Genomic DNA, 13565 nt, shown 5'->3' on the forward strand with positions numbered 1-13565 from the left:
TATATCTGCAATGCTGAAGCCAACCAAACACAATTAAGGAAAGAAAAGAACTTCTGTTGAAAATACACAATCCCAGACCCCTCAGGCAAGAGCTGGCATTCCTACCCCCAAAAATCTTATCTGCTCCTTAGTTACACTTTTCCCCATTACACCTCCTTCCCTCTCTTATTCTGGTGTCTTTCTAGAATATTCATTCCCCCCATGCCCATCATGCTCATTTCATCTCTCATGAGCAGACTGTCCTGTGCATGATCCCCTTCAATTAACTTCAGTTTTGGCCTAATATCCCCTGCTGCTCCTAACATCCCCTGTACTGCTCCTCTTATTGCTTCTTTCATATACCCTCGGTCCCTCACCCCTTCTTTTACCCGTCATGTACTTTAGTAATTTGGAAGAGATCTATCAAAATTCAACAGCCTAAAGTTCTTGTCAAATAACTCCAGACTTCAAATTGAAAAATGAAAAGAACTAAAGAGAAAATTGAAAGGCAGAACCAGGGTACTAGCCTTTTAACATAATTTCTCATTCACCTGAAAGTTTGTGAGACTAGGGAAAGAAATCAATTCAAAACAGATATTTCAGACAATAGAAATAAATTATATCAGATGATATAAAGCAAGTGATTATTCACCTCATGTAGAATTGAAATCATAGCTATGTTAGTTTTCCCAGCTCCTGTGGGAGCACACACCTGCAGGAACATGAAAAGCACTTCATTACACAAGAAAAGTAGCACTTTTCTCTCTTTTTGCTAAATGAAAGGCTTCTATAATCATTAACTATATTTGAAAGACAGACCATAGATCACTCACTAGAATATTCTCATTAGTTCCATAAACAGTTGAAAATATCCTGCTCTGAATTCGATTTAGTGATTTGTAGCCACGGAATGCAGCTTGTGCAAATTCATCTAACTCCTTGATCTCAATCTGAAAGTGCACAATTGTGGTAGATATGCGTTAACAATGCTTTATCATAAATCAGTACTTAGAAGACCATTTGAGAATTAGGGGAAGCAATAATTATGCAATTTGTTAATATATATAATTAAAAATAGAAAATGGGCAAAAGTGAGTTTGAAAATAGAAAATGTGCAAAGATCCAAGGAAAACAACATTCCATGTATCACACCCGTCATTCATTTCAAATGTCAATAAAGTATCAATGATCTCATCTAATAGTCATAAAAATATTATTAATCTCTCAATAAATAGTTGAATGTATCTCACAAGTTACAATAAAAGAGATATACCAGCTTTTCTCCAGGTTTCAATGGTGCAGTTGGTTTGGGGGGAATAATAACCTCTTCATACCCCTTAAAATGCTTCCTTACAGTTCCTTCAGGAAGGGCAGTAACAGCTATTGACTCGGACCTATCTCCAGAACCAATCATCTCATCAAACAATTTTTTCCTCTCACTTGCTTGAAGTAAAGATGAGAAATCCAGAGCAGACAAGTCACCATCACCAGCATGTTCTATTCCCCGTCTATTTCGCTTTTCCTCCTTGCGCCGGAGCTTGTCTATTTGCTTTTCTGATTCTGTTTGAACAGTCACCTAGAAAGCGTAATTCATTAAGTAAGGCAGAATTTTAAATAAAGACAGCATACATGTCTGGATTTCACTACATACAAGAGAAGAAGTACAGATTAATTATAAAGAACATGGTCAACACCTGTGTTCCATAACTAGGCATGCGAGACTGAGCATTCGAAGCATTTTTATCAGACTTCAATACCAACAAGCCATGATGAATAGAATCAACAATCTCCTTTCGATGCTGCAAATTATCACAAAAATGTCAATTATGATGCAAACAAATTAAAAAACTCTAGTATTTTTCACTATCTGGTGGTTATAAGTATGCCTTCAGTCTTAAAGTGAAGTTCATCAGCCATCACAAATAATTATTCTAACAAAGAAAAAAATGCAGAATTTCAAAAGAAAAACCTGACAGAACATATGAAGCAATCACTACTGGATACAGATGGAGGAAAAGTGAAGTTCACAAAGAATTACCAATAACCTTTTGAAGAGATAAGAGAGTGGAATTAGCATATTCTCACCAATAAAAGATTTTGCACAGTTTCAAATGCACCATCGCCAACAAGATCCAACAGATCTCCAGCTATCTTCAAGGAGAGAGAGGAAAAAGTAAGTTTTAACATTGCAGAAAACTGTAGTTACATATAGCTGTTGAAGAAGATTGACACAACAATACCTCTTCACCAGGCTTTTCTGAATTAAGAACCCGACAAATGGCCATTGCCAATTCATCTCGAGATAGCTGTGAATTACAATTCCTGATTATTTTATCACATGCCTCTCTTAACCAAGTCAGGTTGAACTTTTCCCCATCAACAACAGAATGATCTGTTGAGCCAGTAAGACCATACTGTTCTTTGTGAAATTCTAATGAAACAGTGCTTTCAAAATCCATCATATCTCCATGATCCAAAGATACATCAACCAAGAAACGAGCTGGTGCTTGAAAAAACAAATCAGCTCCAAATTCTAATTCTTCATCAGCATCTGCATTTCTTTCAAAAGAAATGGTGGAGTTTTTATTGCTTGGCTGCAAATTTAAAAGCCTCTGTGCTAGAGATGCAACTTGCTTCAACTTGGCATCAGCAACTGTATGTCCAATAAGTTTTTGTAATTCAAACCTGCGTCCCAATGTCACACACTGAAAGTTTGAAGTTTTGAACGAACACTCTAACTAATCTCTCCACATTTGAGACACACAATAATCAATCAAATATTGAAGCCATATTATGGCCTCTGAATTTTGAAACATGCACCTGGCAATACAAAATTAAAGAACTTCCATAATAGTGTATTCAAAGTCCTATATACAATATTTAGTAAGACTCATTAAACTCTTGAGATCCAAAAGTCATACACAATCAAACAATTACTTTATGGAAAATGTAAAGGCATTAGTTCTGGAACTTAAAATGGAAAGTTTACATTACAAAATGTTGCGTATGTTCGGATGGGTCCGTTACTTGTGTATATATTATAATTCGTGTTTTCGACATAAAAGTAACTCTTGATTGCTTCAGCTAATTCGCGTGCTAGAGGTCACATGCCCAAAACCAAACATGCAGTACAACATGATTTCGGCGCACCCCCAACATGATTTCCAATAAATAAAAAATAAAAAAAAAAATATATAAAAAATTACTGTTGATTCCTTAACGAGTGACCTGAGGGCACTAATGACCAAGAACCTTACCATATTCCAATTAAGTGCAAAAGTGAAATCACAAAACCAACTATTCAAGCATTCCAGAATTCCGATTAGTGACTCCTACAAAATCTTCAAAATGCCAATACTTACTTTTTTTCTGAAATAATTCTATCAACATAATCCTCCTCCTCCATTGGCCTTCCAAAAAGACGGTATACTGTCAGCGCCACCTCGTGGAACTCCTCGGAGCGCATTTCACCGTCAACCAACTCCACCACTGCTCCTATAAACTGCTTGTAGGCCTGCCGCACTTCCGATGAAGCTGCTTCACCAATTCACCAAACGCAAACATGTCATCGCTAACAACATTCCTTTATGCATCAATTGAAAATCACCAACACTAGTCTTACAAGTTACAGCCGCACCATACCTTCTTCCCACCCGTAGACAATCTTCCGCGCCAGTTCCGATTCATCAAGCGAGCTCGCAGAGCTAAATGCCACAATTCAAAATCCAAAACAAACCAAAAACCATCAATCAGTAAACTGCACAAGAAGCACAAAACATGCAAATCATAAAACACGCAAAACCGGTCGCAGCATCTCAAACTCCGAAGAAATTCATCAATGGAAAGTCTCAATTTTCTCGTTTTTTTCTTCTTTATCGACAACCAAACAGGAGGCAAAGGAAAAGGAAGAAAAAATTTATTAAAAAAAAAAAGACGCAATCGAGAATGCGAATAAATGGATTACTTGCGAGGCTTTTGGTTGTGGAGAATGGTTTTGCGATGAAGATAGTACTGGTCCACATCGAAGGGGTCTCTGAGAGAATTAGTGAGGCGAGGTATCTGAATCAACATTTTCGATATTCGATAGCGTGATGTGAATCTCCTTAAATTCAATAAATATATCGCTCTTTAGAAGAAGAACGAAGTAGATGATGATCAATGATGATGATGAAGATGGGTGGAGATGATAGGTTATTACAGTGCGACTGCGCTGCGACTCAAGTTCCCGGTTTCATTTGGGTTTTGTTTTGTGTATGTCTTGGAGCGCACTCATTGAAATTTCTAGTGTCTTAGTCAGTTATGTGTCGCTTTAATTTCTTTTTATTTTGTAGCTGAAAAATGGTATTGAAATAAAAAAATATTTAAAAAAAGTAAAAAAGGATTAAAATGAAAATTTTTGTGTGAAGTTAGAAATTAGATAAAAGAATTTGCATTCTTAAAAACAAAATTTGCAAAGTTAAGAGTACGAGTGATTGATGCATTTTTATTATTTTAGTTCATCGAGTCACTAATAACATATTTAAAAGTGATATATTGAAATAGTTATATAGTATTAATTAGATTTAATATGATATTTTCATTATCAGAGACACCGGTAGATAGATTTTTTGTGACAATATATGACAAATTCCTTATCAAGTTGAGATTCTATGGAAATTCAAATTTATTCAATTCTATATGTAATGTTCATGTTTCATATCACATAACATCAAGTATAAAATCAGAATTGCAAGAATGTAAAGTCCAGTGTAGGGATAGAGAAAAATGCACACCTAGTTTATATTGGTTTAGTCACATGCACTTGTGGCCTACAGCCAATTTTCAATCAACCCGGTTGAAATTTCTCAATAATCCTTAATACGAGAAGTTTTACAATTATAATATCACATGCAATACACTTCTACATCATTAAAGAAATCGTTTCTTGCACCCCAAGAAGCACCTACTTGTAGAATCCCACTATAAGATTTTTCTCTCTTAAGATACCTACTTAAGAAAAACAAAACACAGAAGTTAAGGAACGAATTAACCTGATGTAGAGAACAAATCATAGTAAGTGAATCAACCAAAGTAACTTATCTTATCACTTCATGAACATGATGATCGATTCAAATCTTGAAATCTTTCTTGAGATTTCCACAAAGGTTACTAAACCTTTTTTGGCAAAGAAAAACATTTTCCAAAAAGTATTTTCAAAAAAAATATCACACAAATTCAAGTCTCTCTATTCTAAATGTGAAAAATGATAATATATATATATATATATATATATATATTACATATATATAAGTTTTCTAACTAAAATAATTGATTATTTACGTACATAATCGATTATTTTGTTCTTGGCAAATTTGAAAATCAGTCAAGAACAATTTAATTGATTATTTTAAGTAATAATCAATTATTCCATAAACTAGTTTCTAAAATAATCAATTATTAAAATAGAGCAAATAATCGATTATTACTTAAAATAATCGATTATTTTTAGTGAAAGCTTAATATCTCTATTTTTTATACCATTCATCTTTTTAAATCGATTTTAAAACTTATTTTATCATCAATCATCATCTAGATAGGTATATAAGGCTAAGTTACTTACCAAGCACAAAGCATACAAGTAACAAAGCTTTAAACACAATAAGTAATAATTTACACTTTTTTCTTTCAAGAGACTCAAAACACAAAATAAGATACAAGTTGTATTCTTTTCATTCAAGATGCTTATATTTGTAATCTTCAAAACTAATAACACCATGTTTTCATTTTGAGCTTGATCAACACAATATTTGTTGAGAAAATTTCCTCACCATGGATATCATAAAAGACAGCTGATGTGGATCTTTTATAGTGGGTTTTCTTATCAAAATAAGTCGTCCATAGATGTTGAATGTGGAGGAATGTTGATGAAAAATCTCCAAATGAGGCTCTTGAAATAATTGAGAACATGGCCTTTGACAATTACATGGCTCTCACTACATATAAACAAATATTAAAAAAACCAGCAGGAACATATCTAGTGGAGGAGCAATCTTTGGTTAATAAGATGTTGGATGCCTTGTCCAAGCATATGGAGAGCTTGATGAGAGCATAGGCATAAATGATGGGGACCTTCTGTCCTACCATTGATGTGTGATCAATGTGGAGTTACCACCCATGAGGGAAAAGATTGTCAAATGGGCAATGTTCTTGCTAAAGTAGTAGAAAAAGCCAACTATGTTGGAAATTCAAGCAGGAGCTAAAAAAAATCCCTTATTGCTTACTAATAACTTTACCACTAAAAATCGCCCTAGTTTTTCATAGGGTGGTCAACAAAGAGGCCAAACTTAAAGCCAAGGACTTTACAGATCATCTTACATGCAATAATAGGGGCAAAATCTTAATAAAAGCTAGAAATAAAAGGATAAGAGACCGAGCCTACAAGATACATTGAGCCAATTCATGGCTAAAACTAATGACATGTTTAACTCTTTAAAAGCAATCATCACCAACTTGACAATTTTGTGCCTCAAAGAACTCTAGTTACACTATCCACTCAAACAAAGGGGAATCCAAAGGAGAATGTTAAGGTCATCACATTAAGAAATGGGAAGACAATGACTCCACCTCCCGAATAGGAGAAACCAACTCTCGAAACTAAGAATGATGAAGTCCTTATTGAGAAAGATACCCCTGAGACAGAGGTTAGAGGTAAAATAATTTATGAAGAGGCAAAGGTAAGTGTTCCCTTTCCATAAGGAATAAAAGATGAGCAAAGGGATAAACAAAATATGAAATTTATGAAATTGCTAAAAAAAATTGCACATTAACATCATTTTTGTTGAAGTCATTGTCCAAATGCCTAAGTACACCAAGTTTTTAAAAGAACTTATTGCAAATAAAAAGAAATTGACAAAATTTAAGGTAATTGGCCTTAGCGAAAATCAATATGTTGTAGTTCTTAATAAGTTGCCTCCTAAGCATAAAGATCCTGAAAAATTTACAATTTCATATACAATTGGCAATCATCACTTTAAAAAAGCTCTTTGTGATTTGGGAGCAAATATTAATTTGATGTCTCTATATGTTTAAAAGGTTTGGGATGTCTGAACTCCAACCTATTGATATCTCTCTTCAACTTGCTAACAAGATAATTACATATCCAAAAGGGATAGTATAGGATGTTTTGGTGAAAGTAGACAAGTTCATTTTCTCAGTTGATCTCGTGGTCCTTGATATGGAGGAGGATAAGGAATTTTCTATCATTTTAGGACGATCATTTTTACACACCTTGCAGGCCCTAATAGACAACTCTTAAGCAAAATAAAAATAAGACTATAAGATGAGGTGATCACCTTCTGGGTCTTTAATTCTAATAGACAACCCCCTTCCACCTACTATGAGGAGAGGTAGTAAGCATAACAGGAGGCCTAAAAAAGGAAACTTTATGGACTCTAAATGGAATGGAAAAAGTTCTCACTTCATTCAAGGATTAAATTCTTTTGGTTACCGTCAAGCTTAAGATGTTAAACAAGCACTTCCCAAGACGTAAACTATTGAAAACTGCCCATTGAAGGGTAATGTATCCTTACCTTCTTGTTTGATTTTTTAATCTTATTTTATTTTTTTATTAAAAATATTGCATTATAAGCACAACTGTGTTTACTTGTAGCATGATTATGCATCAGTTTGAATGTGCCTAGGTGATACATAAGATAACTATATTTTTACATGTTAGTGTTATTTGTGATTATGGTTACTCCTGTTACTATTAAATTTCCGCATTAAGATGCAAGGATTCCTAGTTTACCAAAAGCACAGTCATGCTTATGGACAAGCATGGTCATGCTCATCATAGGAAGCACGATCGTGCATGATGAAGCACACTCGTGCTTCACAATTCAACCACACTTGTACTAATGGAACCACGATCATGCATATATGAAATTCTAACTATGCTTGTTACTACATGTCTGTGGATACCTTTTGCTCCCTTGTTACACTAACAAGTTACTCCTTTTGGCTTTATTTATTTTTGCAAATATGGATAGTGCAGGTGTTTCTAGAAAGCGATCATGCACCGAACCACGTACTCGTGGGGTTGGATCTTCCTCATCAGGATGGGGCTAAGCATTCATTAATGCCCCTATCCCCCTTACATATGTTGACTAGTACATGATGTTTTCCCACTTATAGTGGCATTCCACTTATTGCCTCTATATGGCCTATTTACAACATTGTGGGTTACTCCCACAAGTTCAGCATCACTTGACAAATATTGATTGACTCAATGTGGCTACAATTAATGCATCGACCTTTAGAGAGCCTGCATTGAAGTTTTTATCCATTTGTAGGGGTGAGAGTAAAAGCCTTCTAAAGACGAAAATAAGGATGCAAATGAAGATGAAAATGTTGACCCCCTTACTATTATGATTTCGTTTTTCATGGGGTGATTAGGGTGGAAAATGACATTGTTAGACTTCAACATATTATTGAGGTTTGAGACAATAGAGAGTGTCCAAACCAAGGAATAAAAGGAAGCCTTACTAACATTACCCCCTAAGGTTTTAGATGGTGTTGCATGCACACACTTACTAGTGAGGGTGGGTACGATCCTAGTCCATCAAAAGCCACTAAGCTTTGGGACCTAGCCTTGAGACTTCTACACCAATGGATAGCAAGAACCATCTATGGCCACTTCTAGAGCAAAGGCATCATTACTACAAAAGACTTAATTTCATTATGGTGTATGTTCACTAGAAGGGGATGTAATGCATGCATATTTTTCCTTCACCACTATTTTTCATTGGGAAAAAAGTTGCCCAAGACTCAACAGGGGCACATAGTGGTAGGATTCTTGATCTCTTCTATTACATATCACTTTTGATGTTTTGGATTGTTATCTACCCAAGGATTGACCATGGAAGCCATTGGAGAGTCCACATTATTGCAGATGAGGATGCTTTACAAAGATGAGATGGGACACCTTAGAGCCATCACTGATGATCAACATCACCAATAGGAGGATGAAGGAGAAAATCACGTCGAGTACGCACCAAAAGAGGACCAACTTTAGGAGGTCTATCCTCAACCACTAATAGCACCACACCATGAATACCATGTTGATTACAATGTTGTGATAACTCTTTTAAATGTAATGGGAGTTGGGTATGAATGCTAATTTTGATGCAATGAGACATAATTAGATTAACATTTTGATGCCTTTGTTCAACAGTCATTTGTGCAATTTACGACCATGATGGCTATGCTACAATGTCTTCACCAACAATTCCTTAGAGCTACACCTCCTTAATGATAGGAGGTTTTCTTTAATTTGTTTTTTTTTTATTTTCATGTCTTTTATTTTTCATGTATCTAGACTGAATTTAGCATAAGGACCATGTTAGTGCTTAACTGTGAGGAAGGTTACATTTCACGCTTAAATTTTTGTACTTCTAAAACACTTGGTTGATTATATGCTTATGAGATGATTATCCCTACATAAGGTTACTCTTTGAAATTGTTTGTTTTCCTAATTTTTGAGAAATTGTTATGAATATATATATATATATATATATATATATATATATATATATATATATATATGAATCTCAATTTAATTAACATTGTATAAGGGGCTATAATTTTTTTAAAAGAAAAAATTGATTGGGACCCTACACATACTACATCATTAAGTCTTGAATGAAAGCACTTGGAAAAGATTGTTGGTTTAGTTAAAATATATGTTAAAATTAGGTTCTCTTGGTGGCACTCATTGCACCTAGTTACTGGAGAATTGATTATTTCAAGGAGCATAAAAAATATATAAAATTAAAAATTAGGAAAATTTTGGCTAAGCACATTTTTGAGGTCATAGGTTATTAGAATAATTTTTAGTATCCTTAAAAAAAGCTATTGGGGAAATGCTTCGTCACAAATAGTTTCTAAATAACACTTCTTTGAGACTTTGTGTGGCAAGTGCAAAGCATTTGAATGGAAGACCCACACATGATTGGCAAGTAAATGCCTTCTTAATAAAAAACCTAAGAAACATAGATAACAAACTGGACCAACTCTCTAAACCAACGATCAATAGATTGACTCAATGAATCTTTACACTAGGGAACCTCTAAAATTATTATGATATTTGACAAGCCCTTAGACTATGTTGATTAACTATGGGTTCATATAAATATAAAGTTAAATATGACAAATTATTGATATTTGGAAAGAACATTTTAGCTTGATCAGTCATAATTCATCTTTCTTTTTTCTTGAGGGCAAGTAAATTTCAAGTGTGGGGAGGTTGTTAAACTATCAAAGTGTTGCATAAATAACTTGATTTATTATTTTTTTACCTTAATTTAATATTATGTTTTTGACAATACTTTACTTCTTTTATTAAGTTTGCAATAAACAGGAAAAATACAAAAAGAATGAAATCAATGCAGTTGAAGAGTAAAAGATAACAATTATGAAGGCAAAAGACATGCATGATTGTGCTTGACATATGCATGGTCGTGCTTCAAGAGAAACATACTCTGATGCATGACCATGTTACGAAGCACGATCGTGTTTATGAATATGAATGACCATGCTTCCTTCAAAATGCTCCTAAACAACAAAGCACGCCCTCACCACTGGTGCAACATGCCCGTGCTATGAAACACGATCGTGCTTACCCATAAGAACACTTATGCTTTGTGTCTTGATGAAGATGAACATGCTTAAAACTTTGCCCTGATTTATAACTATAAATATGGATGTTCATACCACATTGTAAGGATCCAATTTTTATCTAGTTTTCAACAATTTTTAACTCTAGTTTTTCGTATGATTTCTTTTATTTTTTTATTCATTATTAAGGTTTTGTAAGAGGCTAAAGGCCAAATCCTTAAAAAAAGATTATTCCTATCACGGTTAATTTTTTCCTTTGTTTAATGACATTTTAATTATTGTGTCATTGCAACATAGTAAAATCCCTAGAATAAACTATTTGTTCAAAGATATATTAAGTGTGACTTGATTGTGAGATTATTTGAATAATGAACATTATTCTTAAGTTATTCGTAGTCAAGTATTATTAATAACTAGGACAATAATAATACATTGAGACTATCAAATGAGTTGATTGATGACCGCATCTCATAAGTCATGGATATGAGATATCGAGTCATACATACAAGTATAAATATTATGAGTAATATTCATACTGAATGGGCCCACAATAAGAAGGCTTCATAATAAGTATGCAAGTGTCATAAACACTTCTCATGGCAATCATAGTAGAGTAGTCCTTTGACTAGAAGTCACTACGATTCCTACATGTAGGAGTTGTAAGATTTGATGCTATCAAATGTTATTTATAATATGGTAATTATAAAGGTAGTTAATTGGGTCTACAATGAATCGCGTGGAGAGATTGAGTGATGCATAAAGGATTCGTCCCTCCTACATAATGAAAGTTATGCCTTGGGTCTCTTGATAGAGTGAGATGTGAAATATGTGTAGTCACACGAGAATGAGCCAATATAAGATATTGGGAATGTTTGTGTTTGGACATCTATTTGGATATCAAAAACATGCGATTGGACTTAACAAGGATGACATTCTTTTGTATCATGTACAATTAAATACATACTGTCGAATGGACAAATTATTTTACATTAACTTTGGTTGTGGAAGGTTAAAATTGAACTACCGAATTTTCTCATTAATTAGGTGAAATTATGCATTGGTAGATGTCTATGTTTGTCTATAACATTTAATATTATATTTGATATAATATTTAAATATTATTGTCAATTAAGTGAGAACTTCAGATCACACACATTGAGTAAAAACTTGGAACAAGTTGTTCAATTAAATTGGGTTTAATTTAATGGTTAATTAATTAAATATAATTTAATTATTTGACAATATATTTAATTAAATGTGAGTTAATTAAATTGGTTAGGTAATTGGACTTGTATTGTATAAACCAAATAAGGAAGCAAATTAAGTTAAACAATAGTTTAAATATGGATGTGTTAACATAATCTTGCCAACAACATGAAAATTAAGGTTTTGTATCATCTCACAAAACTACTCTTGTCCTTTTTGTGACTAGCATCAAACCTCACTCCAATGTTACTTGTGTGGACTAAGTAGCGGCATGGTGTTTGGGGTGATCAAAGATAGATGGTCCTCCATTTAAAACAATCTTTATTCAATAAAAATTCTTAAAGTATACTCCAAAGGTAAAATCCATAACTCTTAGTGTGACTTTTGGTAGTGTGTGATTTGCAGGAAAGGGATTGTCTTGCTCATGGGATCTTTTAATGGAAATCAACATAGTATAAGAATAAATAATGGTAGTGACCTTCCTTGCCTTCATTATAGGTACTTGATTCCCCTTTAAATGTTTTTCAAAATCTTCCAATATTAAATCTATATAATGAGCAACATATGGAGTCCAATATAAGTTTTTTCTTTTATACATCAACATTTCTCTTGTTGCTTTGTAATTTACAACATTATCTGATGTCAAAAGTATTAAATGAATAAATGAAAACAATGCCTTTAGGGATATTCACCAAAAAATTACAAATAAATCATTTTTTCTTACCTGTCCATCCACTAGATATGATGAAATGATCAATTTTCCTATATGCCATATTAAATTTTGGAAGCATTTAATCATTGTAGACACCTGATTTTGTCCGAGAAACGCAAACAAATAAGTTGACTTTTTGTATGAAGAAAGGAAGTTCTCGAAAGCTCGAAAATGACATTAGAGCAATCAAACATGATATCGGAAGGCCCAAAGCCCAAAAAAAGGATAAATTAAGAGCCTAGAATGAGTCGTTCCCAACCTGAAACAGACCATTCCAAACTGTTAAAAGGGCCTAGAAACCTTATGTCGAAACAGGTCGTTCCCAAATCGGAACGGACCATTTCAACACATGTTGTTATGAGTAAAATTCAAATCCATAATGGGTCATTCCGATTTCAGAACGGGCCATTCCAGATTCAAATTTTACCCTTAACAAACTAATCCAGAATGGGCTGTTCCGATCAATTTGACGTCTATAAATACTGTTAGAATCTGTTTTATTAGAATCTGTTTTATTAGCTGTGATAAGATATTCTAAGATATAGTTTAGATATATTAGTTTATCTTTTCCTAATTTATAGTTTATCTTAATCCCTAAACTTTAGGGATTGTTTCTGTTACTTGTTTATTTATTTGATTGTACCCATCAATTCAAAAAAAATAAGAAGAAAAATTATTCTACTCTAAATTTGAGATGGTATCAGAGCTCTCAAATTCTGGGAGCCGCCTCTGACTGCGCAAACCAAAACCCTAGACTGCAGCCTTCATTCCTGGACAGCCTTCATTGCTGTCAATCATTTTTTTTAGGACAGCCAGCCTTCATTGCTGCTGTGATTTGCAGTGTTGTTTCTTAGTTGCCATCGCAACAATCAAATACATACTCACTGCATTAGGATCGTTGTACTACGGTGGACATGGCAGACCCAATTGCTGAAGTGGTGAATACTGAGTCTCATAACACTCAGGAACAACTGCAGAACCTCAACACTGCCTACCGATTGAATGGGAAGAATTA

The 13565-nt window shown here is 33.8% G+C and overlaps 1 protein-coding gene across 1 annotated transcript in view; it reads right to left on the bottom strand.

Annotated features, from left to right (window-relative positions):
• LOC109797750 (U5 small nuclear ribonucleoprotein helicase) overlaps positions 1-4253 on the bottom strand; it is a 38034-nt gene extending 33781 nt beyond the window's left edge. Inside the window, exons 1-9 of the mRNA XM_020357876.3 lie at positions 3944-4253; positions 3622-3683; positions 3342-3513; positions 2220-2664; positions 2065-2130; positions 1674-1778; positions 1253-1555; positions 813-929; positions 632-691 (exon numbers count right to left, since the gene is read on the bottom strand). Coding sequence (XP_020213465.1) covers positions 632-691; positions 813-929; positions 1253-1555; positions 1674-1778; positions 2065-2130; positions 2220-2664; positions 3342-3513; positions 3622-3683; positions 3944-4050 — 1437 coding nt within the window. The 5' untranslated portion in view covers positions 4051-4253. The remainder of the gene's footprint in view (positions 1-631; positions 692-812; positions 930-1252; positions 1556-1673; positions 1779-2064; positions 2131-2219; positions 2665-3341; positions 3514-3621; positions 3684-3943) is intronic.
• Positions 4254-13565: the final 9312 nt, after the last annotated feature.

Source organism: Cajanus cajan, chromosome 6, assembly GCF_000230855.2.
Source record: "Cajanus cajan strain Asha chromosome 6, NIPB_CcT2T_4, whole genome shotgun sequence".
Classification (NCBI taxonomy): domain Eukaryota; kingdom Viridiplantae; phylum Streptophyta; class Magnoliopsida; order Fabales; family Fabaceae; genus Cajanus; species Cajanus cajan.